At 57.7% G+C, this 22,753-nt stretch overlaps 1 protein-coding gene across 7 annotated transcripts in view; it reads left to right on the forward strand.

Moving 5' to 3' along the window:
• The window catches only part of TRPM2 (transient receptor potential cation channel subfamily M member 2), a 41,674-nt gene that overhangs the window by 683 nt on the left and 18,238 nt on the right, over window positions 1–22,753 (forward strand). Inside the window, exons 2-15 of one of the 7 annotated variants that reach the window (XM_006099916.3) lie at window positions 478–566; window positions 4,506–4,674; window positions 6,079–6,259; window positions 6,700–6,866; window positions 7,767–7,947; window positions 9,433–9,494; window positions 10,507–10,707; window positions 14,099–14,201; window positions 17,013–17,134; window positions 17,380–17,733; window positions 19,742–19,879; window positions 21,086–21,215; window positions 21,419–21,564; window positions 22,366–22,478. In XM_006099916.3, the coding sequence (XP_006099978.3) occupies window positions 478–566; window positions 4,506–4,674; window positions 6,079–6,259; window positions 6,700–6,866; window positions 7,767–7,947; window positions 9,433–9,494; window positions 10,507–10,707; window positions 14,099–14,201; window positions 17,013–17,134; window positions 17,380–17,733; window positions 19,742–19,879; window positions 21,086–21,215; window positions 21,419–21,564; window positions 22,366–22,478 (2,156 nt within the window). Of the gene's footprint in view, window positions 1–477; window positions 567–4,505; window positions 4,675–6,078; window positions 6,260–6,312; window positions 6,318–6,699; window positions 6,867–7,766; window positions 7,948–9,432; window positions 9,495–10,506; window positions 10,708–14,098; window positions 14,202–17,012; window positions 17,135–17,379; window positions 17,734–19,614; window positions 19,880–21,085; window positions 21,216–21,418; window positions 21,565–22,365; window positions 22,479–22,753 lie in introns of those variants that run through there. The other 6 variants (XM_023763554.1, XM_006099917.3, XM_023763556.1 and 3 more) reach the window with 6 other exon arrangements.

Below are 22,753 nucleotides of genomic sequence, written 5' to 3' on the forward strand. Positions count from 1 at the left end.
GAGCAGCACTTCCTTCTCTGTCTGACTGGGAAGCCCCAATGTGCAACCCAGGTCCTGGGCCAGCTCACGGAAGGCCTTGGACGAGGCGTGGGGGCTGAGCACGGGTGCGGGTCACATCCCTGTCAGCCTGCCGTCCCGCCGGGACCAGGGCAGTGTCCAGCCCTCAGCCACCGCCTTTCCACCGCCCCGAGGTGTTTCCTGGAAGGCAGTGCTGATGTAGCCTGGAAGGGGCTGTGCAAACTCAGGTTGGGCCCAAGAGGAGGAGCTTCCGCAGGTTCCCTCCTCCGTCCGAGCGCACACCGGGCGCCAGGGTGGCTCTCACCGCGTGTGGGGGGGCCTGGGCCTCGCTTTCCCGAAGCGCCCCTTGGAGCCTGTTGGGTTGGGAACACACGGGTCTGAGGGAGGGGTAGGCTGTGCAGGCGCGAGTGCTGTTGATTTGATGCCCGAGGATCTCCCAGTGTCGTTTTTTACCCTCAGCAGGAAAATCTGAGCTCGTGGATCCCGGAAAACATCAAGAAGAAAGAATGCATGTACTTCGTGGAAAGCTCCAAGCTGTCTGATGCTGGGTAAGGACCCTCCCTCTGTCCCCATGTGCAGAGGCTGGCGAGAGCAAGGCTGACCAGGGCCTCAGCCGGGCACAGGCCCGTATGCACCCGGGGTGCTCGGAGCCTCCCATCTACCCAGGAACTTGCCGTGGGGAAGGAGGCTCGCCCCGCCCTGCTTGGCAGTTGAGGTGCAGAGATTTTAGGGGGCTTGTTCAGGGTCAGACTGTGGTCACTCTGCGGTGGTGCTTGGACCCACTGTGGTCAGGGCTCCACGTTGCCCACCTCGAGAAGAGCTCACGTCCCTCTGGAATAGTGTCACGGGGATCGGGGACCGGAAGGGGCCTCGGGGAACGTCCACAGCTCAGACCTCTGAGAGTGGGGATGGGTAAGGCCTCCAAGGCCGCTTCCGTGGGCCCCCACAGTGGCCAGTTTGCCTCGGAGCTGCCGGAAGTTGTTCTCCTGGCCGAGGGCTCCCCAGCAGGGTGCCCCTGAGTTGTGTAAACCTGAGGGCACCTGGGGAGGGACCCCACACATTCCTGTTCCTGGGAGCCCTGGAGTGGCATCCCTTGTTTTATTAAATTTGTTGGGATAACGTGGGTTAATAACGCTGCATAAATTTCAGGTATTATGCAACTTTATAATTTGACATCTCTGTACTCTCTGGTGTGCTCACCATCCAAAATCTAATGTCCCCTGTAAATGTGTATTTGACCCCCTGTACCCTCCTCCACCTCCCCTCCGGGAACCGCCATACTGTTGCCTGTGTCTGTGAGTTTGTTTTGCTCTGTTTGCTCCTCTGTTGCTTTCTGTTTTATATCCCATGTGTGAGTGAAACCCTATGGTGCTTGTCGTTTCCCATCTGACTTATTTCACTTAGCACAATACTTGCAAGCCTCGTCCATGCTGTGGCACATGGCAGAATTTTATCTTTTTTATGGCTGAGTACTATTCCATTGTCTATATGAAACATGGGCACCAAGCTTATGGTTTCAGAGGGGTTTTTGTGAACTTGACCCTAAAGGCAAGGGAAGTAAAAGAAAAAACAAGCGAATAGACCAGTCAAACTAAAAAGCTTCTGCACAGCGAAAGGAGCCATCGACAGACAGAAAGGCAACCAACCGAATGGGAGAAGATGTTTGCAAACAACACCTCTGATCAGGAGCTAATATCCAAAATACATAAAGAGCTCATACCACAAAACCATAAAAACAAACAATCCTATTTAAAAATGGGCAGAGGATCTGAACAGACACTTTTCCAAAGAAGACGTACCTGTGGCCAATAGATGGATGAAAAGTTGTTCCACGTCACTAAACATCAGGGAAATGCAAATCAAAACTCACACCTGTGAGCAAGGCTGTTCTCAATAAGGCAGGTGTTGAGAACGAGGAGAAACGGAACCCTCATCCGTTGCTAGTGGGAATGTAAAATGGTACAGCCACTTGGGAAACAGTAAAGCCACCACATGACCCAGAAACCCTTCTCTGTTGGTATTCCTTGAGGACGAACAGAGCATAGATTCTAGGCTGTGTTTCCCTTCCAGACACCGTAGGCTGTGCTGTGCCACAAGTGGGCCACACTCTTTCTTACTTCTGTCACCTGAAGAACTCCTATCTATCCTTCAAGGCCTGATGCCGCCTCTGCCATGGAGCCCTCCTTGACCACTCCGCAGGGAGTAACCTCTTCCTCCCACCACACTCTGTGTAGTTGTCTTCTCTGAGTCCTGACCTCTGACCAAGGCAGAGTCACTTCTTACTCGCCATGATGGACAAATAGCATCCAGCTCACATTTGCTGAATAATATGGGAGGAGGCGTGTCCTGGGTGGAGAAGATAGAGGAGGATTATGACTCGGAATCAGATGTGAATGATCACTGGTTTCTGGGATGCTGTGATATGCCCAGGGTGTTGTCACTAAAAGTGCCCCGTGGCTGTGTGGGGGTTTACACCCTGGCTTGGCTCCTCCTCCTCAGATAAGAGCCTCATTTCTCCCAGGGGGTCCTAGGGCAGACCCCGATTTAGGGAAAGTTGCCACCAAGCTCCAGCTGACAGCTTGTGGCTGGTGCCCTTGAATATACTTGGTGCATGGTCGGAGTTTCAGGTTTACCACACATTCTGACGACAGACTGCAGGCTTTGCATTGAGTTCTCCAGTCTTAGTTATTTTAAAATAGGTTTATAAAAATAGCCTGGGAGGGAACGTGTGATACACAGGAAGGCTTCCCGTATAGGAATCATGGGTTTCAAAAACGTTTTGAAGACTGTAATCTGGTTTCTAGTTTGTAGGGTTCAGGGGTGCCAGCGATGGGACCCTGGACCCTTCTTTCCTCTGGACTCTGAACCAGTGGAGACATATTGACAGGGGTTGGTGAGGGCTGGGGGGGAGACAGGTTGGATTTGAGGCAGAAATGTGGCTTTCTGCTCCTGTGGTGTTTCTGTCCACTTCGAAGAAGTAGCGCTCAGTATGCGTTTGGTTCTGGAAACTTCCAGAAGCCCTTTATTAACATGGGGTTTGATGCAAGGAGCTGCTACAGGGAGATCACAGGTGGAGTGGCTTATTGGTGCAGGTGTTACCTGAGAGGGTGTTTGTGTGTGTGTGTGTGTGTGTGTGTGTGTGTGTCTGCCTGTAGCAGCTTCGTCAGACCGCAGGCAGGGCCCCCGATGGGGGGAAGTTGTGCCTCCCACGGCTGCTAGCAGAGATGTTCCCATTTATGCCCATCTAGGCCAAGCGCTGGGAGCCTTTCTGACCAATTTCTGGGTCAGCGGTTTCCGTGTGGTTTCCTGCACCGTGTCAGGCTTGGAAACGCCACGTAGATTTAAGCTCTTATCTCATCAGAGGGCAATGGTCAGAGGAGGGAAAGGAGGCAGCTTGCCACAGGCTGACTGTTAGAAACAAGGAAATCTGGGGCAGCCTTGGGCCAGGGTATGGGAGCTCAGGTCCTCATCCCAGCCCCTCTCTTCCCTGCCTTGGCCCATACGTTGAGGAGGCCACACGAGGTGTCTCCAAAGGTCCCTGCGAGTCTGAAAGTGCCTTGCCTCTGCGGAAGGGGTTGGAGGGGAGGGTCAGATGGGCCTGTGCTCACAGCCCCAGGACCCCCCACAGAAACACGGGTGGCAAGGGGCCCACTTCACGAGCAGTGAAAGGACAGCGGGGGGACCAGCACACTTGGGTTGGGGGCATGCTGTGCGTCTCTGAACCACCCTTGGTTCTCTGCCTGGTTAATTTGCATTAATAAAATAACTTTATAAATGATTTCCCACCTATAACCTCATTGGACCTCCACAAATTTTGCAGGGTTGGTATCAAGGAATGTATTATTTTTTCCATTTAATGATGGGATGCCTGACATTCAAAGCACCTAAGACCGTGGTCGGCAAACTGCGGCTTGCGAGCCACATGCGGCTCTTTGGCCCTTTGAGCGTGGCTCTTCCTAAGCCTTAGGAGTACCCTAATTAAGTTAATAACAGTGTACCTATCTATATAGTTTAAGTTTAAAAAATTTGGCTCTCAAAAGAAATTTCAATCGTTGTACTGTTGATATTTGGCTCTGTTGACTAATGAGTTTGCCCACCACTGATAAGATCAGACGCTTAGCAAGTGTCAAGACATCTGTCTTGTGTCACCTGGTCCAGCAGTCTCTGCCTGTATCATCCGGCTCAGGTTTTAGACTTTCTTTCTTTTGGTCTCATCTGTGTCTAGTCCTTTAGGTCATTTGTTAACAATCAGAGAGAAGGAATCTAGAAAATCTGTAGACTTGTCGTGGAACAAGGTGTAATTGGCTGGGTGGGGCAGGGGTGCCTCCTTACTGCCCCGCGTGGCCAGCACGGACACTGTGGCCACGGCTGGAGCCTCTGGCTGCTGGGTGGGGGTGAGTCCTGGCTCTCCCCTGGGCCCCCTCCGACACCCTCAGCGGGGAGCAGGGGGCACCCCGGGGCCCGTGCTGACCGTGGCGTCTCTGCAGGAAGGTGGTGTGTGAGTGCGGCTACACCCGCGAGCAGCACTTGGAGGAGGCCATCAGGCCCCAGGCCTTCCAGGGCAACGAGTGGGACCCCAAAAAGCACGTCCAGGAGATGCCGACGGATGCCTTTGGTGACATCGTCTTCACAGGCCTGAGCCAGAAGGTGGGAAAGGTTGGTTTCCATTGCCCCGTTGCTCTTCCTGTAGACCAGAGCCCGCCACTGGTGACCCCCAGGGGCCAGACGTCTGGGGTGGGAGTGGGAGGCTGGCTGAAACCCTGGGGGCACTGCACCCTCCCCGTGTAAGGACGGGGTGCCTGGGGGCTTCACAGGGTGAGCAGGAGACACCTGCTCTCAGTGTCCTTGGTCACTGCGGAGCAGGCGGGGCTGTAGCCAGGGGAGTGGCTGGGAGGCCTGGAGGCGACAGGCCTGGGAGGGCAGGGGAGCACCTGGCACAGGCACAGGGGGTGAGGAGGTGGGACGGGACCTGGGGAGGCTGGTAGCAGAGGTGAGAGCTTCACCAGGAGGCCGAGCAGGGTGGGGCGGGATCCCAGTGGAACCTCAGACCTCGGGGTGGTCCCTGAACCAGCAGCATCACTAAGCAAGGTCTTGGCCGCACCGCAGACCTGCAGAACCGGGAGCCCACTCACCTGCGTTTCCACCAGCCTTCCGGAGGCTTCTGCCACAGCTCCTGGCACCTCTGCCCTGTGGGGTCTGGTGCAGCCACTGGGTTCTGAGTCGGGTTTCTGGAACCCCTGAACCTCATACCAGCCGGGTGACACCTTTCCCCTCATCTCCTCCGAGCTGCCGAGACCCTGCCCACGTGGCCAGGGAGGTGGAGCCAGGAGTGTCCTGGGGGTGGTGTCACACTGGCCCCAGCTTCCTCCAGCCCCAGAGCTGCATCAGCACCGCCATGTGGGGTGCGCCCCAAGCCCCTGTCCCGTGGAGCTGCTCCCGGGTGATTGCAGGCTGGCGGCTTCTACCCCGACAGGAGGAGGAGTCCCCGAGGAGCCGGGCGGGGGGTCTTCAGCAACACGGAATAGGAGGGGGGGTCGCTCAGAGCAAGAGCGAGGTGTCTGGACACGAGTCTGAGGACACCTGACCTCACATGACAGCCAGATGTGGGGACCCGGGACAGGGTGCTGCCGTGAGGGAGGTGGCACTGGGTGAGGAGAAGGGACGACCCTCCAGTGCCACCTAAGAGGAGTCAACGGTAGCTGCGGCTCTACAGCGACATTGGGATCGGGACCTGGGGCCTCGGGCTGAGGAGGAGTGAGAGGAGAGGGTGCTGTGACCCCCAGCTGGGGAGCTGGGCCGGGATGGGGGGTGAGGGTGACAGCTGGCTCCTCCGGCTCCTGTCACTCCGGCTGGCCTCCCCTCCGGCCTTGGCCTCCCTCTTCTCTCTATATTCGAGTCCTGCCTGGGCACGGCCCCTTGTACTCGTTGGACCCAGACCCAGGTGTGAGGCACCCCCCACCGGGCAGGGGCTCTCAGACATGGCTGGTGTGGGGTTTCTGGGGCCTTGGGTGGTGCCTGCTGACCCGGGGGCTCCTCTGCTGTCTCCTGACTCCCCTGCAGTACGTCCGCCTCTCCCAGGACACTCCCTCCAGTGTGACCTACCAGCTCATGACGCAGCACTGGGGCCTGGATGTCCCCAACCTGCTCATCTCCGTCACAGGCGGGGCCAAGGACTTCAACATGAAGCCCCGGCTGAAGAGCGTCTTCCGCAGAGGCCTGGTCAAGGTGGCCCAGACCACAGGTAGGTGGGGACAGCAGGCCAGACCACAGGTAGGTGGGGACAGCAGGCCAGACCACAGGTAGGCAGGGACAGCAGGCCATACCTGGCGGGTGGAGAAGTGTCTGTTCCCATTCACCCAACCTCACCTGCCTGAAGCACCTTCTTTTACCCCCTGCTGCCATCCCTGGGCTTGCTCAGTGGGGCAGACGTGGCTCCACCCAGCTCCCCGATGGTGGTGCCCTGCTGGGCATGGAGAGGAGGCCGGAGGAGGCTGTTAACCATGAGGTGTTGGTGAAGCGTTTCTCTGTCAATGAGTCTCTTTGAACTTACACCTGAAAATGCGTTTGGAAGCCCTGCAGAGACGGGGCATGGGCGTCAGGAGCACAGGTCCCAGGTGTCAGGTGTATGCATGGCAGGGTGCACACTGGGACCCAGGGGCCTGCCCTCCGCTCCTTCCCCAGGGGCCTGGATCATCACCGGGGGGTCCCACACCGGCGTGATGAAGCAGGTGGGCGAGGCCGTGCGTGACTTCAGCCTGAGCAGCAGCTGCAGCGAAGGAGAAGTCGTCACCATTGGGATTGCCACGTGGGGCACCGTGCACAACCGAGAGGGCCTGGTCCACCCCATGGTGAGCGCTCAGCCCCTCCTGGGGAGGGCAGGCTCGGAGGGGGTGCTGCTGGGAGCTTAGGGGTGCTGCAGTGGACAGGCCATCATCTGGGCACTGTCGTAAATGCACCATGGAGGGAAGAGGCTGGGCAGGAATAAAGGAGACATGAGCTCAAGTCCCCCACGCCACAGACCCTGGTGACCCGAGACAAGTAGCCAAGTTGGTTGGACTCTGGTTTCCTGCCGTAAGATTCCAGGATAGGTTCATAAAAGGTCCCTAACTTGCCACCACTGGCCACCTGAACGGCTGTCCAGATGTGAACTGGACGGAGCAGGAGGAAGTGGCATGGCCAAGATCACACGGTGGTGAGCACCTGCCATTGTCTGTGGACAGCAGGGCTCTGTGCTCGTGTCCCGGGCTTGCCATCATTAGTGATTATCAACGTCGTGGCTTAAAGCCACAGAAATGGCCTCCCTCCCCCCCCCCACCCCAGTCTGGAGACCAGAACTCTGAGATCAGCATCACTTGGCCCAAATCAAGATGCTGCTGGTTTCCTCCTAAGCTGTAGGGAGGAGCCATTCCTGCCTCTCCCAGCTCCTGGTGCCTGACGGTTTCCTTGGCTTGGGGCCCCATCACTCCAGCCTCTGCCTCTGTGGTCACAGGCTGAAGATGGTTATGGTGGCATTTAGGACCCAGCTGGACAGTCTAAAATAATCTTCCCACGTTAAGATCCTTAACTTGGTCACACCTGCAAAGACTTTTTCCAAATAAGGTCCCGTTCACAGGCTTGGGGGTTGGTGGGGGGGGGGGTTAGGGCTTGAAGTCTCTCGGGGTTATTACCTGCCCCCCAGGCCCCACTTCTAGCATTCTCGATACAGAACTTCCCATCCACCTGTCTGACTCTTCCCTGGCCTCCCCCAGGGCGGCTTCCCTGCCGAGTACATCATGGACGAGGAAGGGCAGGGCCACCTGACCTGCCTGGACAGCAACCACTCCCACTTCATCCTGGTGGACGACGGGACCCACGGCCGCTATGGGGTCGAGATCCCCCTGAGGTCCAAGCTGGAGAAGTTCATTTCGGAGCAGACAAAGGAGAGAGGAGGTGAGGCGGCGCGTTCCAGGGGCGCCGCGGTGGAGAGGGGAGCAGGCTGGTCAGTGACGGGGCACAGCTGGCGGTGACCAGGACGTCCCACAGGCGGGGCGCTGAGGGCACAGTCCGAACACACCCGGATGTCTTTACACTTAGTCCGGGAGGTCATCTCCTCGTGCCCCACGTAACCAGGGGCAGGAAGTCAGGGCAGGCCCCGGCTCTTCTGCTCACTCTCAGGTCAGAGACCATCCTGCGGTCACTTTACAAGCTCGACCTCAGGTCAGAAGTAAGAAAGTGTGCCTGGGGGACCCTGACATCTTTTCCCCTGCGGGTGGGATGGGATGGCTGCTCGGACAATGGGGTCAGAGACAGGGTTTCGCATGTGCTGTGAGGAGGGGTGCGGGCAGGACCCGGGATAACGGAGGCTCTAGCTCTGTCCCTGGGTTCATCAGGCACCTTGAGAGCAGAGGTTCTCAAGCTTTGCTGCACAGCAGAGTCCCCTGGAAGGCTTGTCAATCATCCCCCGGGCCCGCCCCTGGTCTGTGTGGCTGCACAGCAGAGTCCCCTGGAAGGCTTGTCAATCATCCCCCGGGCCCGCCCCTGGTCTGTGACTCAGGTCTAGGTGGGCAGAAGCTGCTTCTAGGCTCCCAGGTGACACTGACTTGCTGGTTGGGGCCACCCTTTGGGCCCCCTGCTTTGACTGAGAGACCCAGGTGGGAGTGTCAGGCTAGACTGCAGGGATGGGCAAACTTTTTGACTCGAGGAGAGCAGGTTTGCCAAGGGGGAAAGCCATTTCTAACAGCAGGTTTGCCGCTGGGGAAAGCCATTTCTAACAGGACCCCTGGCTGCAGGCTGGTGGTGAAAGGCTCATGGTGGGGCTGACCGTCTGGACAGAGGACAGGTTTGGTCCCCGTGGTTCTGATGCTGCGCTCCCGGGCCACACGGTGCGTTATGCCCACCTGCTCGAGGTGTCCCAAGGCCTGCCCAGACTGGAGGCGCCATGAAGGGGCTGCAGAGAAAAGCAGGGAGGTCGTGTAGCGGAGCCATCACGCGGCTCTTGAATTTGCTCCCTTACGCAGAACAAGCAGATGACGTGTGACTCCACAGCGTCAGCCTTTATTTACTTATTTATTTATTGGTAATTCTCACCCAAGGATATTTTTTATTGATTTTTAAGAGAGTGGAAGGGAGAGGGAGAGACAGACAGAGAGAGAGAAACATTGATGTGAGAGAAATACATCGATTGGTTGCCTCCTGGGGGATCGAGCCTGCAGCTGAGGCATGTGCCCTTGACCAGAATCAAACCTGAGACCCTCAGTCCACAGGCCGACACTCTAACCACCGAGCCAAACCAGCCAGGGCTAGAGTGTCAGCCTCTGAAAGCTGCGTAGCCCTGTGACACTTCCTCGCTATTAGCCTGGAGCTGCAGGGGGTGGGGAAGCGCCCAGGTGGAGCGGAGCCCCACATTCCCTCCCTGGGCTCTGTGCTTCGTCCCAGGCGTGGCCATCAAGATCCCCATCGTCTGTGTGGTGCTGGAGGGAGGACCTGGCACGCTGCACGTAAGTCCTGGCCAGGTGGTGAGGGGCCCCTGGGGGTCAAGTCCTGCTGCAGGCGGGACAGCTGACCCAGCGCTGTTACCAGCGTTCTATGGGTCCCTGGCAGGAGAGGGTGAGGATCTGCCCCAGGAGATGGAGAAAGGGCAGACCCCATGCGGCGGGCCCTCTCCGGGTGAGGGGGGACGGGGCACTGGCTTTGGCCCCAGGCGATGGGTCAGTAAGAGGGGCTCCCGAGGGGTCTGCAGCAAAGATGGGGGTGACGGTCCCCTGCTTCCAGGACCGGGGCAGCCATGGGTGTGGCAGCTGAACGTAACGGAGGTTCCTCAGTGGTGTTAACGTGCTGCCCACGGACCTTCACTCAGAACCCACTCCACAGTGTGTGGCTCACCTCGTTCATGGTATCTGGGTGCGGGAATGGATATGACATCCCAGCCTGCCAGTGTGGGGCAGGAGCGTAGAAAATGTCGTTAAATGTTCAGCAATCCCAGCAGGTGAAAATGAAATCTGGGGTTTCCCGGGGAGATGGGGACACATCTGGTCCCACTCCCTCCATTCCTGGGCTGCTCCTCGTGGTTTTCCCGCTCATGGCACAGTATCTGTTCCTGGGCAGGCATCCTGCCGCTGGGTGAGGGGCCCCTTCCTGAAGCTGCGATCACACTGGGCCCCTGGGGGCCACCCCTCATTGTCCTGGTCTCACCCTGGGCCTCAGTGAGGGAGGGGATCTCTGGCCCAGGCGGCACCCTCTCTCTGGAGATGCTCTGTGTCCTCTTGCTCTGGCGCTGTTGAGTGACAGGTCTGGAGGAGATGGTGTGTCCGCTGTACCCTCCCCAGCATCTCAGGCTTGGCCGCCTCTTCCCTCTGAGCAGTGGGTGCTGCTGCACTGACCAGTATTTTCAGTGAGTTTCACCGAAGCCCTGAGCTCTGGCGTTAAATGCTGTCAGAGATTTCTCCTTTCCAGGAAGTGTGAGAGCGGTGAGGGATCAGGTCCCGCTCACGGTCGGCCCCTGACTTGCAGACCATCTACAACGCCATCACCCACGGCACCCCGTGCGTGGTGGTGGAGGGCTCGGGCCGCGTGGCTGACGTCATCGCGCAGGTGGCCGGCCTGCCCATCTCCGAGATCACCATCGCCCTGATTCAGCAGAAGCTGGCCGTGTTCTTCCAGGAGATGTTCGAGACCTTCACCGAGGGCACGATCGTGGAGTGGACCAAGAAGGTGAGGCGGGCCGGCATGGTGGTCACCAGGAGCTCCTGGCTCCCAGGTGCCGGTGGCCTGGTACACAGGACCAGGGCACAAGGGACCCAGAAACAGAGCCCCAGGGGCCTGGGTGGGCACGGGAGTGATCTGCAGAGGGTGGGGGCTTTGAGCTGGGCAGGCAGAGGGCCCGGGGCAGGCGGGCGGCCTTCAGCTGAGGAAGCACGCTGTTCCCGAGAGGGCGTGCCTGGAACCTGTCACCCACAGGACTTCATGCCCGGCCTGCACACTGCAGGTCAGGAGCACAGCTGTTCCGGGAAGAGGAGCTCCTGGGTGGGAGGCCAGGATGCTGGTGATTGGCCAGGAGAGGGGCAGAGGGGTGGGGAGCCGAGATGAGGGCAGCCGGGGTGCTGCCCGGTCCTGCCCAGCCCCGAGCCTGGGGAGCTCAGGGCCTCTTGGTTGTTCATGGAGGCGCTCCGGGGTTGACCGCACAGGGAGGCAGGCAGAGCATGTATAGATGGGGCCACCATGGCTCCCACCCCATGAGGTGATCTGGGAGGCACCTCCATGCTTCCTCAGAGGCACCAGTGGGCATGGGCCTCTCCTGGGGATCTTCATGTTTAGGGAGTATTCCGGGGCACACTCCAGAATGTGTGGGAGACTTCCAGGCCTGGGAGGGAGCTACAGATGGGCGAGAAGCTTCAAGGACCCCTCACAGACAGATGGGGTGGGGCATTCACTCTAGACTGTAGGGAAGGAGTCCTCCAATACTTGGAGGCTGTCTGGCTCAACTGGGAGCCCTGGGTCACTTGGAGTGGACTCAGAGGCAGCCATCTCCCCAGTCCAGATCTCTGGGGGCCCCACAAGCCCACAGCCATGACCCCAGCCACCAAGAGTGTGAGGGAGTGTGGCTGGCTCAGCCCTCAGCATCCCATGAAGCCCGTGGCCAGCGGGGTGAGCTCAGGGAGAGCACCCTGCACCCTGGTTCCTCTGGGCATGCTGACTGCTGCCTCGGGTCGGGGGTCAGCCATCCTGAGCTCACATGGTCCCTGTCTCCTGGCAGGATTCTCAGCGAGGGCACTCAGTACCTCTCTGATCCCCGCTTCCCCGACAGCAAGGTGGGGCTGCAAAGTCATCGGGTCTATATCCTTTATCCAGCTCCATGAACTATGGGGCAGGCTGCAAGAATTCCTGGAAATTCGGTCTTAAGTGCCTGATGTATACTTTCCAGGGCAAGTCTGTGGAGCAGCGTAGCCCCCACTATGCCTAATTTCAGGCCACATGGGCGGTCTGCCCACCAGCCAGAGGCCACAGGGGCGTGTCGTAGGAGGACCCCCCCCTCGGGAGCCATGGGGTGGGGGAGGATGCTGGGGGTCTGGGCCCTGGCGGGGGCGGAGGCCAAGGCAGCCAGCTCTCTGTGGATGGGAGCAGGGCCCTGCTTCGGGTTTGTGGTGGCGCAGGGACCTGTTCTTGTCGGTGCTTCCTTGGCCTCAGGGTGACCTTGTTCGACGTGGATGCTCTGGAGCCAGTTTGCCGGTGGGCAGGTCGGTTTGTGAAGACTGAAGTCGGCTGTGAGCGTCCGCTCGGTTCCCCACGGAGCCATGGGGAATGGCGGGCAGGCCCAGGGCCTTTCCTCGGCTAGTTTATAAATTATTCAGGCAGTTCTCAGAACTGAATCTCACCCACTGTGGTCCAGAGGTGCCTGTTTTTTTCCACTCTTCCTGTGAGTCAGGCCCTGAAAATGGCACTCATGTAATGCAGTCTCAGCCATCCAGGGGTGGCCCCTCATCGTTACTCTGGTTCGAAGGAGGGGACCCCCAGCTTCATGGTCATGAATAGTAATTCAGAGCTGCCGGTTTGCTCAGTGGTTAGAGCATCGGCCCGCAGACTGAAGGGTCACGGGTTCGATTTCAGTCAAGGGCACATGCCTCAATTGCAGGCTCGATTGCTGGCCCTGGTCAGGGGGCGTGTGGTAGGCAGCCAATCAATGTGTCTCACATTGATGTTTCTCTGTCTCTTCCCCTCCCTTCCCCTCTTTCTAAAAATCAATGGAAAAATATCCTCAGGTGAGGATTAAAAACAACAAAACAAACAAAAACCAGTGATTTCATTCAGCAAATCCCCGGGCTGGGTCTACCCTGTGGCGGGCGGCAGGGTGAGCGGGTGGCCTTCTCCCCGACGCTGCCCCTGGTGCACGTGGACACCAGCCACGGGCTCTCATCCGGGGCTCACAGCCGGCACCGGATGACCGTGAGTCGGGAGGACACACTCGCCCTCTCAGCTGCTCCTCTTGTCTGTCAGATAGGGACAGTGGTACTTAAACGCGGAGGACGGGACAGAACCTTTCTGCAAAGGGCTTCGTTTTCGTCTCCACATGCGCACGCCAAAATGGTAGCTGTGATGTGAACCGAAGGCGGTTAAGTTCAGGAGACACTTTGGCTGGGAGACGGTGGGACTGGGAGGCCAGGGGTTATTTTGGAATCGCCATGAGAGCTGCACCCTGAGAGATGGGGAAGGTTGGGGTTTTAGGGGTGGAGGTGGAGGTGGGGTGTTCGAGGGTGCCTTCTAGGTGGGGAGTGGCTGGTCCGGAAGCAAGAGCAACAGGCTGGGCGAGAAGGGGGAAGGAGGGAGGCCGGGTGTGGTCGGCCTGAGGGCCTGGGGGTAGTGTCTGAAGCTTTGGGGGCCACGAACTCTGGCCTCAGGGTGAAGGGGTTACAGGGAGCAGCAACTGGTAGCAGGCAGGAAATGATGTCATAGACAGGTGATAGATAGATGATAGGTATATATGTCTGGTATCTATCTATCTATCTATCTATCTATCTATCTATCTATCTATCTATCTATTTATCTGTTCAGCCAGTTCTCAGAACTGAATCTAACAGTGGGTTCTGATAATGGGCTGAATAGATAAACAGATAGATAGGGTGGGTAGGTAGACAGACATATAGATTGGTAGGTAGGTAGACAGATAGGGTGGGCAGATAGATAGGTGGATTCATAGATGGATAGGTAGGTGAATAATTGGATGGATGGATGGATGGATGTATAGATAGGTAGATAGGTAGGTAGGCAGGTAGAGTGAGGGATGGCAGGGCCCAGGCGGGAGGACCAAGGGGAGAAGTCGTAAGTTAAGCAACACCACCTCATGGGCAGGGTGGACTCTCTTTACACTGTGGCTGTGTTTTCTACACCACAGGCCACTCGCAAAGATCACGTATTTGGTCCATAAGCTTCTTCATCTTCACTGTCCAGGGCGTGGGGAGTCCAGGTGGTGGTCCTGGCCACACAGGCAGGCAGGACTCATGCCCAGGGCTCTGGCTCCGAGTCCGGGGCCTCCATTCTCCGGGTGCCCCAGGAGGAGGCAGGAGGCCCGCTCATCACTGGGACCTCACTTGGCGAATGCTTGTTGCAGATCCAAGACATTGTCCGGAGGCGGCAGCTGCTCACCATCTTCCGGGAAGGCAAGGATGGCCAGCAGGACGTGGACGTGGCCATCCTGCAGGCCTTGCTGAAAGGTGAGGGGCCGGCACGGCGGGGGCCACGGGGAGAAGCTAGAACAAGGCTGTTCAGGCCCTGAGTTCTGGTGGGTCAAACACACTGGTTGGAGGGCGGCTGGCAGGTGGGTGCCCATTGCCGACGTGGGGGTGCAGGCGTCTTTCTCAACTTGTCTTTTTAACTAAAATCTGAGCGTGGTTCACACTAATTTATCCCTTTGTGGTCATCCTGGTTTCTCATAAAACCTCAGGGTAAAAAGAAAAGAACCTTGGAATTCCCACTCCTGACGCCCCACACTTGGTTCCATGCTTGAACTCCCTGCCCCCCACAGCAGAGTCAGCACGCAGGGGGTCCTCATGACCGACAGAGCTCTGGGCAGTCTGCTTGGCCTGGCCTCTGCCCTCTGGCCACTCTTCCCAGGCCCACACTTCCCTCTTCCCTCTTCTCCCTCTGCTGGGGAAGTGAGTACCTCCCCGTCCTTCCTGTCCTCTGGCTCCACGTGGCTGACGCAGAAGCTCCCACGAGACAGTGTCAAACGTGACCTCTTTTCTGGACGTCCACTCCATGCCCCTCCATGACAGAAGGCCTGAATGTTGCCCATAAAACCTCACCTAACCAACGAGATGGTTAACCTCAGACTGGAGACTTCGGTTTAAAGGCCTTTGTTCAGGAAGATTCTTGCTGGGACAGAGAAGAACCGGGCAGAGCGGGTCCAACAGAACCATAGCTGCTCCGTCCTGGCGGCAGCAGACCAACGGGTGGGGCTGGAATAAGGAGGCGCGACTTACCGCCTGCCTATCTGGTGGAGGCGGGTCTGAGGGTGTCCCAGCACAGACGGGGCGCGGAAGCATCGCGTCTGTCTGTTCCCTGCCTCCTTCTCCTATGGGACCAAAGGTCCAAGAGAGGGACACCAGGCAGCTCATCCCTGGGGACATCCCAGGCTGCTGTGGCCTTCAAAGGCCAAGACAAGTGGGGGGGCATTGAGTCTGCCCATCGGTGCCCGACTGGGAGAGGAAGGATCCTATTCGTGGCTCAAGATGGACCCAGGGCCCTGGCTGGTTTTGCTCAGTTGATAGACGATTCCGGCCTGCAGACTGAAGGGTCTCGGGTTTGAGTCTGGTCAGGGCACATGCCTGGGTTTCAGGCTCAATCCCCAGTGGGAGGCGTGCAGGAGGCAGCGGATCAATGATGCTCTCTCATCATTGATATTTCTATCTCTCCCTCTCCCTTCCTCTCTGAAATCAATAAAAAAGAAAAAAAGATGGACCCCAGGGACGTGGGGCACCAAGTCCCGCCAGCCTGTGACGATGCTCAGAGCCAGCCAAGCTAGCGCTGTGGTCGTGGTCCCCTCTGTGCAGGTGCTGATGGGAGGGGCGTGTGCAAGCCCCAGGGCATTGGAATGTTTCCATCTTGATCGTGGTGGTGGCCATGCAGGTGTCGATAGCAGTAAAAAGCCATCGAGCTATACGTTTAAGATTTGCGCACTATAGAATTCCGTTAACCTCGGTGAAAAGCTTTAGCGAGATGATGTTGGCATAGCTCCATGTTGTCACAGGTGTCAGAACTCAGTTCCTTTTTGCTGCTGAGTGTTATTCTGTCAGGAGCGGTCTTCTGTCGTCCATTCATCTGTTGTTGGGCATTGTGGTTGCCTCCAGTTTGGGGCTGTTATGAACACGCCCATTTATTTTCATTTCTCTCGGGTCCACGTCTTGGAGTGGAATGACGGGTTCTTTGGGGTGAGTGTATGTTTAACTTTATAAGAAACTGTCAAACCTTTTCCAAAAACGGTACAGTTTACCTCTCTGCAGCCTTGCCAACGTGTGGCATCTATTGTCAGCCCTAGGCTGCAGCCACCTGGTGGGTGGGAGGTGGCCTCTCCCTGTGGTCCCCTGATGACTAACGGTGTGAGCATCTTTCCCTGGGCTTGTGGGCCATGTGGATAGCATCTTGGTGGAGTGTCTCTCAGATCACTTGTCCATGTTCACTTGGTTGTTTGTCTTTTCATTTTTGTGTTGTAAGAGCCTTGATATATTCTAACACAAATCCTTTGTCAGATATAGGTGCTGGGATATTTTCTCTCGGCTCCTAGCCGGCTTTTATATTTCCTTCAGGATGTCTTTGAAGAGCAGAAGGCTTAAGTTTTAAGGCATTTTAATTTACCAACTTGTTCCTTTCATGTTCATGTTCTTTGCACTCCGAAAAATCTCCGCCCATCCCATGGTTGCAAATACTTCCTTCTGTTCATCATGGCAGCTCTGAGGGCACAGCTCTTATGCTTAAGTCTATGATCCACCTGAGTTAACTTTGTGTGTGGTGTGAGGTAAGGGTCAGAGTTCTTTTTTTTTCTCTTCCCCAAACAACAACCCATGTTTTAAAATGTTAAACCCAAAAGAGAGAACATAAACTAGTTGGGCAAAATACGTGTACTGACCTGGGTGAGGTGGTGGTTTTGTAATCAAGACAGAAAAGGAGTGTGATGGCTCCCTGGTGGTGACATTTTAATGTGAACGTAGAAGGGCCCACCTTTTGGAGACTGGAGACTGTGGGCTTGACCAGGAGGTGGGCTGGGCAGGGGAGCTGGGGGGAGCCAGAATGGCAACCAAAACCCAAGATCCCCTGATTCGAACAGTGGAAGGAAAAGCTTTTCTAAAGGTGTGTGTGTTGGGGGAGGACTTTGCAACGGAGCCCTGTACTTGTTGAATGAAAATCACTGAGAGCTGAGGCTGGTGCCCAGCCCTGCCTCTCTGGCTTTGTTAGAGGGCAGGGGTGCTGATGGGCAGTGGCTTTGAGGTGCAGCTTGAAGCCTGGGGTGCTGGGTTTCTCATCTGCAGCCTCTCGGAGCCACGACCACTTTGGCCACGAGAATTGGGACCACCAGCTGAAGCTGGCAGTGGCGTGGAACCGTGTGGACATTGCCCGGAGCGAGATCTTCACAGATGAGCGGCAGTGGAAGGTATGGCCTCTCGGGGCTGCCCTGGGGGTGACGAGGGGAGGGGGTGTCCCTGGGCGCACAGGAATCATGCCACCGGAGCAGGATGGCCTCTGTCTAGATCCGGCGCTTCTCTTGGTGGAGGGTGGCCCAGCCAAGTTTCTCCTCCCCAAATTGGAGACCACAGTCGTCCTGTCCAAGGGAGTTGAAGCTTGGATTACGGGGGGCGATGTCCAGCTGCAGCCCCTCCACAGCACTCTCTCTCTCAGCCTTCAGAGCTGCACCCCATGATGACGGCCGCCCTCATCTCCAACAAGCCCGAGTTTGTGAAGCTCTTCCTGGAGAACGGGCTGCGGCTGAAGGAGTTTGTCACGTGGGACACCCTGCTCTACCTGTACAAGAACCTGGACCCCTCCTGCCTGTTCCACTGCAAGCTGCAGAAGGTGCTGGCCGAGGAGCCGGAGCACGTGGCCTGCGCGCCCGCCCTGCCCGCCGTGCAGATGCACCACGTGGCGCAGGTGCTGCGGGAGCTCCTGGGCGACTCCACGCAGCTGCTGTACCCCCGGCCCCGCTCCAGCGACCGGCCACGGCTCTTGCTGCCCGTGCCCCACATCAAGCTCAACGTGCGTGCTGGTAACGTGGCCCCCGCTCGGCGTGGCCTGCATGCTGGGCCACTGCTGTGTCCTTAGCGCTTTCTAAAAAAATAGTTAGGTTATATTTTTATTAGAAAAGATACACTCCCTGCCTTCTTCTGCTCAGCTGCCATACAAAGTACAACAGACTGGGGCTTACACAGCAAAAGCGTATTCTCCCACAGCTCTGCAGGCTGGAAGCCCGAGACCATAGTGCCAGTGGGCTGGTTTAAGTAAGACCTTCCTTCCTGGTTGCAGACGGCTTTTCTTCTGCTTGTGCCCATCAGGAGAGAGCGCTCTGTGCTGCTTCCTCTTCTTATAAAGACTCTAATCCTGTTGGGTCAGGGCCCCACCCATATGACCTCATTTAACCCCAACCACCTCCTGAGAGACCCTGTCTCCAAATACAGTCTTCTGAAAATTTCGAATGATACACAAGGTTATGTAAGGAAAATGATCCCCATTGTGCCCTGGACCCCCAGTCTTGCTCACCGGCTGTAATTGGTTTTCCGGGTGGGCTCACAGGCAGGTCAGGATATTCCACCCAGGTCTGTGTGAGGTGCCCAGCACTGCCAGGAGCGGGTGTTGCTAGTCTCATCCTCATCTGTGTTACGCACGGCGCTGGTGTATCGTCAGGGAGTATTCATCCCCTGTCATTAAGTTTTTACAAGTGACAGGGCTTGTAAAGTACCATTTAGTCAGTTTCCCTTTGAGAACTTGAACTGACCTTCAGGGGTTATTTTAATAGATTTTCTGATAGTGAAGTGTTTTTATTGCTGTTTTGACTCTCAGCTTGATGGCAGTGTAAGATGTGTTTAATATGACACTGGATTCTGCTGCCAATATGTTCAGGGTTTTTGCATCAGAATGTTTAAGGCTTTGATTGTATTTTTATTTTGGGGGCTGTCTTTGTCAGGTTCTGGTACCAGTTCCATGTTAGTCTTGTAAAACCCTCTGGAAAGCCTTCCTTCTTTCTCTGCTCTGGAGCAGTTTATGTGGCCGAATTCACTGCTTCTTACAAGCTCAGCAGACTCCCCTGGAGCCCATCGGGGCCTGAGGCCTTTTTTGGGTAGAAGCTCTGATAGCTTCTTCATTTTCTATCCTGATGATTTCTTTGTGGCATTGGTGGTGGTCCTGCCATCTAAGATCAGATTGGTTTTATTTTTCCTGCTAGAAAATGACCCACTTCTTTTAGGTTCATTGTCCCAGGCAAGCTGTGCCCGACCCCCGAGAAAGACGTGACTGTGGCCGAGTTTTACGTGTTTGCGGTTCTGCTCTTCTTGATTCCAGGGTATTTAAGATACCCCCTGGGAAGGTGCTTTAAAAAGTCCAAAATGGAAGCTCACACTTGACCATGTCTGTAATTTAAGAAGATAAACTAACTTTTTTTTTATAAAGATGGGCATTTGGGAAACTTCCAAAACCACTTACAGAAAGTGCAGCTTTGTGTGTGAGATGGACGATGTGAGTTCTGTCTCTGGGAATTGTTTCCAGGCTGTCTGACCAGCCAGGAAGCCTGTGTCCCTACGTGGCCTGAGAGTGTCTGCAGCCCAGGACCTTCCTGTTCTCACAGACCCTCAGTGTCTGCTCAGCAGCCTTTCCTGCTTGCTTTCTCTGTTACAAGACACGGTGCGGGCCCCTGAGGAGCTCAGAGCCATGGCTCTGGCAACAGACTCTGTGTTAGAATTTTTCTTCATAGGAAGGGGCTTGGATGGGGTCAGGTAGGACTGAGGAACCTTGAGCTGCCTGGAGTGTAACAGGATCTGCAAATGTTGGTGCAGGAGCCACTGGTATCCCACTTTCTGGATGTTTCTACGTGTGTCCAGAGTGATGGGCTTATAACCCCGTGTTCATGGTGCTGTTGAAAATGCAGGTCGCAGGGCTCATCCCCCGGGGACAGAGGTTGAGAAGATGTGGGCCGCACTCGGGACCTTCACCCCTGGGGAGCCTGATGCTCGTGGGGACCTCGGCAGGGGCTCTGACTGTCCACCGCTCACAGGTGCAGGGAGTGAGTCTCCGGTCCCTCTACAAACGCTCATCGGGCCAGGTCGCCTTCACCATGGACCCGGTCCGCGATCTTCTCATTTGGGCCATCGTCCAGAACCGCCGGGAGCTGGCAGAAATCATCTGGGCTCAGGTAACCAGACATGTGGCTATGAGTGGGCCTGTGACAGGGAGCCTGGCCAGCGAGCCCAGCACTGACAGCAGGTGGGGTGGCCGGAGCCGTGGAGGGAGGGCAGTGAGCGTCATAACACTTGAAGGGACTCGGGGTGTCCAGTGTTGAGAACAGAGGGCTTAGCTCCAGGCAAGGAAATAATTGTTTAAAAGGCAAGACACACAAATTCCTGCAGGTCTATGCAGGGAGGAGGCTGGCCAGCAAGAGCCATCCTCCGTGGCCCCCGTGGGTTCTGGGGGTCAGCGCCTGAGCTGTGGCCATTCCGTTCAGAGGCTGCAGGGCGGGCTCCGTCCTGGGAGGGGCCGCGTCTCTCCATTGGCTGTTGGGGATCTCAAGGAGACCGTCTGTTACTTGGTTGGGAGCAGGCCCTGGTGCCCCTGCCTGAGCCTGGCTCCAGCTGATTCTCCTCTTTAGGGGAAAGTAAAATTTAATAAGTTTTTCTCAGAGAGGTCCCTGTTTTTAGGGATTTCCAAATTGCTCTCGAGGAGTTAGCTCTCTCCCCCGTTGTCACCAGCAGCGTGGCATTGGTGGTGGTCCTGGGAGGCTTGTCCTCTCCTGGGGGGCAGGGTGGTCAGCGCTGGGCTGGGCTGGGCCTGACTGTGGCCTCAGGTGCTCTGTGGGGCTTGGGGGTGGAAGGCCAAACGCAGACTCCCAGGCTCTGACACCAGCCCTCATGCTGGGCCGGTGCTGCCCGTAGACCCAGCACCTCCTTGAGATGTTCTCATTCGCCCTCTGGTGCCTGGGCCTGGCGGTGCCACTGAGGCAGGGAGCCCTGAGCCCGGACGGAGACCTGCAGGGCCTGGTCCTGTTTCTCCTCATTGGTGCTCTGACCCTCAGCCCCACACCTGGAGTTGACCAGATGCCCTGGGAGCCTGGGCCTCCTGCCAGCAGTGCTGGGCTGGTGCCCTGTGTCCAGTCTGTGTTTGGGTGGGCAGGCGGCTGCCTGGCAAGCAGACCACTTCCACTGGCCAGTGCAGGAGGCCGGGCCTCAGAAATCGTATCTGTGTTGATGTGGGTGACCCAGATGGTCTATAAGGAGAGGGGCCACAGCAGGCAACGCCCAGGGGCCCCTGCTGCCCCGGGGTCTCTGCTTTCATCACCCCGGGCAGTGTGCCTGTGGCTCCCGGCTGGACCCCGTGGGCACTGACGGTGGCTCCCCTGGCCCAGAGCCAGGACTGCATCGCGGCGGCCTTGGCCTGCAGCAAGATCCTCAAGGAGCTCTCCAAGGAGGAGGAGGACACGGACAGCTCCGAGGAGATGCTGGCCCTCGCCGACCAGTACGAGCTCAGAGCCATCGGTGAGTCAAGGGCCAGGCCTCCCGCTCGCTCAGCACCCGAGTCGCCCTGGGGTCCTCGTCCCGGGTCCCAGCCCCTCAGTGTCACTCTGTGTTACCCCGAGGTCCCTGCCCAGATTTCAGCTCCACTCCTGTCCCACCTGTGCCATCCGGAGGGGCCGCTTTGTGAGGACCCTACTGCTGTGACAGGGTCCCCCTCTCCGCAGGCGTCTTCACCGAGTGCTACCGGAAGGACGAGGAGAGAGCACAGAAACTGCTCACCCGGGTGTCAGAGGCCTGGGGCAAGACCACCTGCCTGCAGCTGGCCCTGGAGGCCAAGGACATGAAGTTCGTGTCCCATGGGGGCATCCAGGTGACCTTCGGAGGGCCTGCTTCCAGAAATAGCCGCCCTGGTGCTGGCGTGGAGAGGCAGCCTCTGCTCAGTAGAGGGCGCACGTGTTCACCAGGTTCAGGTCCCTTGGGACCAGGGATGGTGCCCGACCCCGGAGGCCCTCCTCCCCCCTGTTTATGGGGAAGGAAACTGATGCTAAATGAGAGGCGGGAGGTGAGTCACCTCCACACAGGGTGTTCCTACCTGGAACACTGCCCCCCCTCGTGGCCTCAGGAGCCAGGCGTCAGTCCTCCACCTGGGGCCTCGGGGGAGGGCAGAGAGCCATGAGCAGGGAGCTCCTCCACACGCTCCGGAGGCCTGGCGTTTGGCAGGTGCCTTCAGAACACCAGCGTTTCCTTGAGCATCGCTTTTTGTCACCATGTCCGGGGAGCATTATCATGCCCCGTGCTGTGCTGGGGCCTGGGAAGACGGTGGGGAGGAGTCCTGTCCCTTCTTTTACACCCCCCCCCCCACCTCCACACAGTGCTCAGAGGGGCCAGCTGTTGAGAGCCAGGAGGATGGGCCCTGAGCCAGAAGCCAGGGTATGGGCCCCTCTCTCCTCCCTTACCTCTGGGAGAGCCCAGCCTGGCCCACCTGGAGCAGCTCCTCAGCTGGCAGGTGGCAGACCTGCCCTGTGCCACCCACTGAATCTTGTGGTTGGGGGGGCCCAGAGGGCATTGTGCTGGAGCATGTGGATTCCCCCTCAAGGGTGGGGCACAGGGAGCCCCAGGGCAGGATGGGGTGAGGGGCCCACTGTCCTGAAGCTGGGCCCTCTGTCCACAGGCCTTCCTGACCAAGGTGTGGTGGGGCCAGCTCTCCGTGGACAACGGGCTCTGGCGGGTGATCCTGTGCATGCTGGCCTTCCCGCTGCTCACCACCGGCCTCATCTCCTTCAGGTGCCACCTGGCTGCAGGGCTGTGGGCTGCGGGGCTGTGGGGCTGTGGGGCTGTGGGCTGCAGGGCTATGGGGCTGCGGGGCTGCAGGGCTGTGGGGGCTGGGGGGCTGTGGAGCTATAGGCTGCGGGGCTGCAGGGCTGTGGGCTGCGGGGCTGGGGGCTGTGGAGCTATAGGCTGCGGGGCTGCAGGGCTGTGGGCATGTGGGCTTGCGGGCCGTGGAGCTACAGGCTGTGGGGCTGCAGGGCTGCGGGTGATCCCAATACCCTCACCAGGGG

The sequence above is a fragment of the Myotis lucifugus genome, unplaced genomic scaffold (assembly GCF_000147115.1).
Source record: "Myotis lucifugus unplaced genomic scaffold, Myoluc2.0 scaffold_291, whole genome shotgun sequence".
Lineage (NCBI taxonomy): Eukaryota > Metazoa > Chordata > Mammalia > Chiroptera > Vespertilionidae > Myotis > Myotis lucifugus.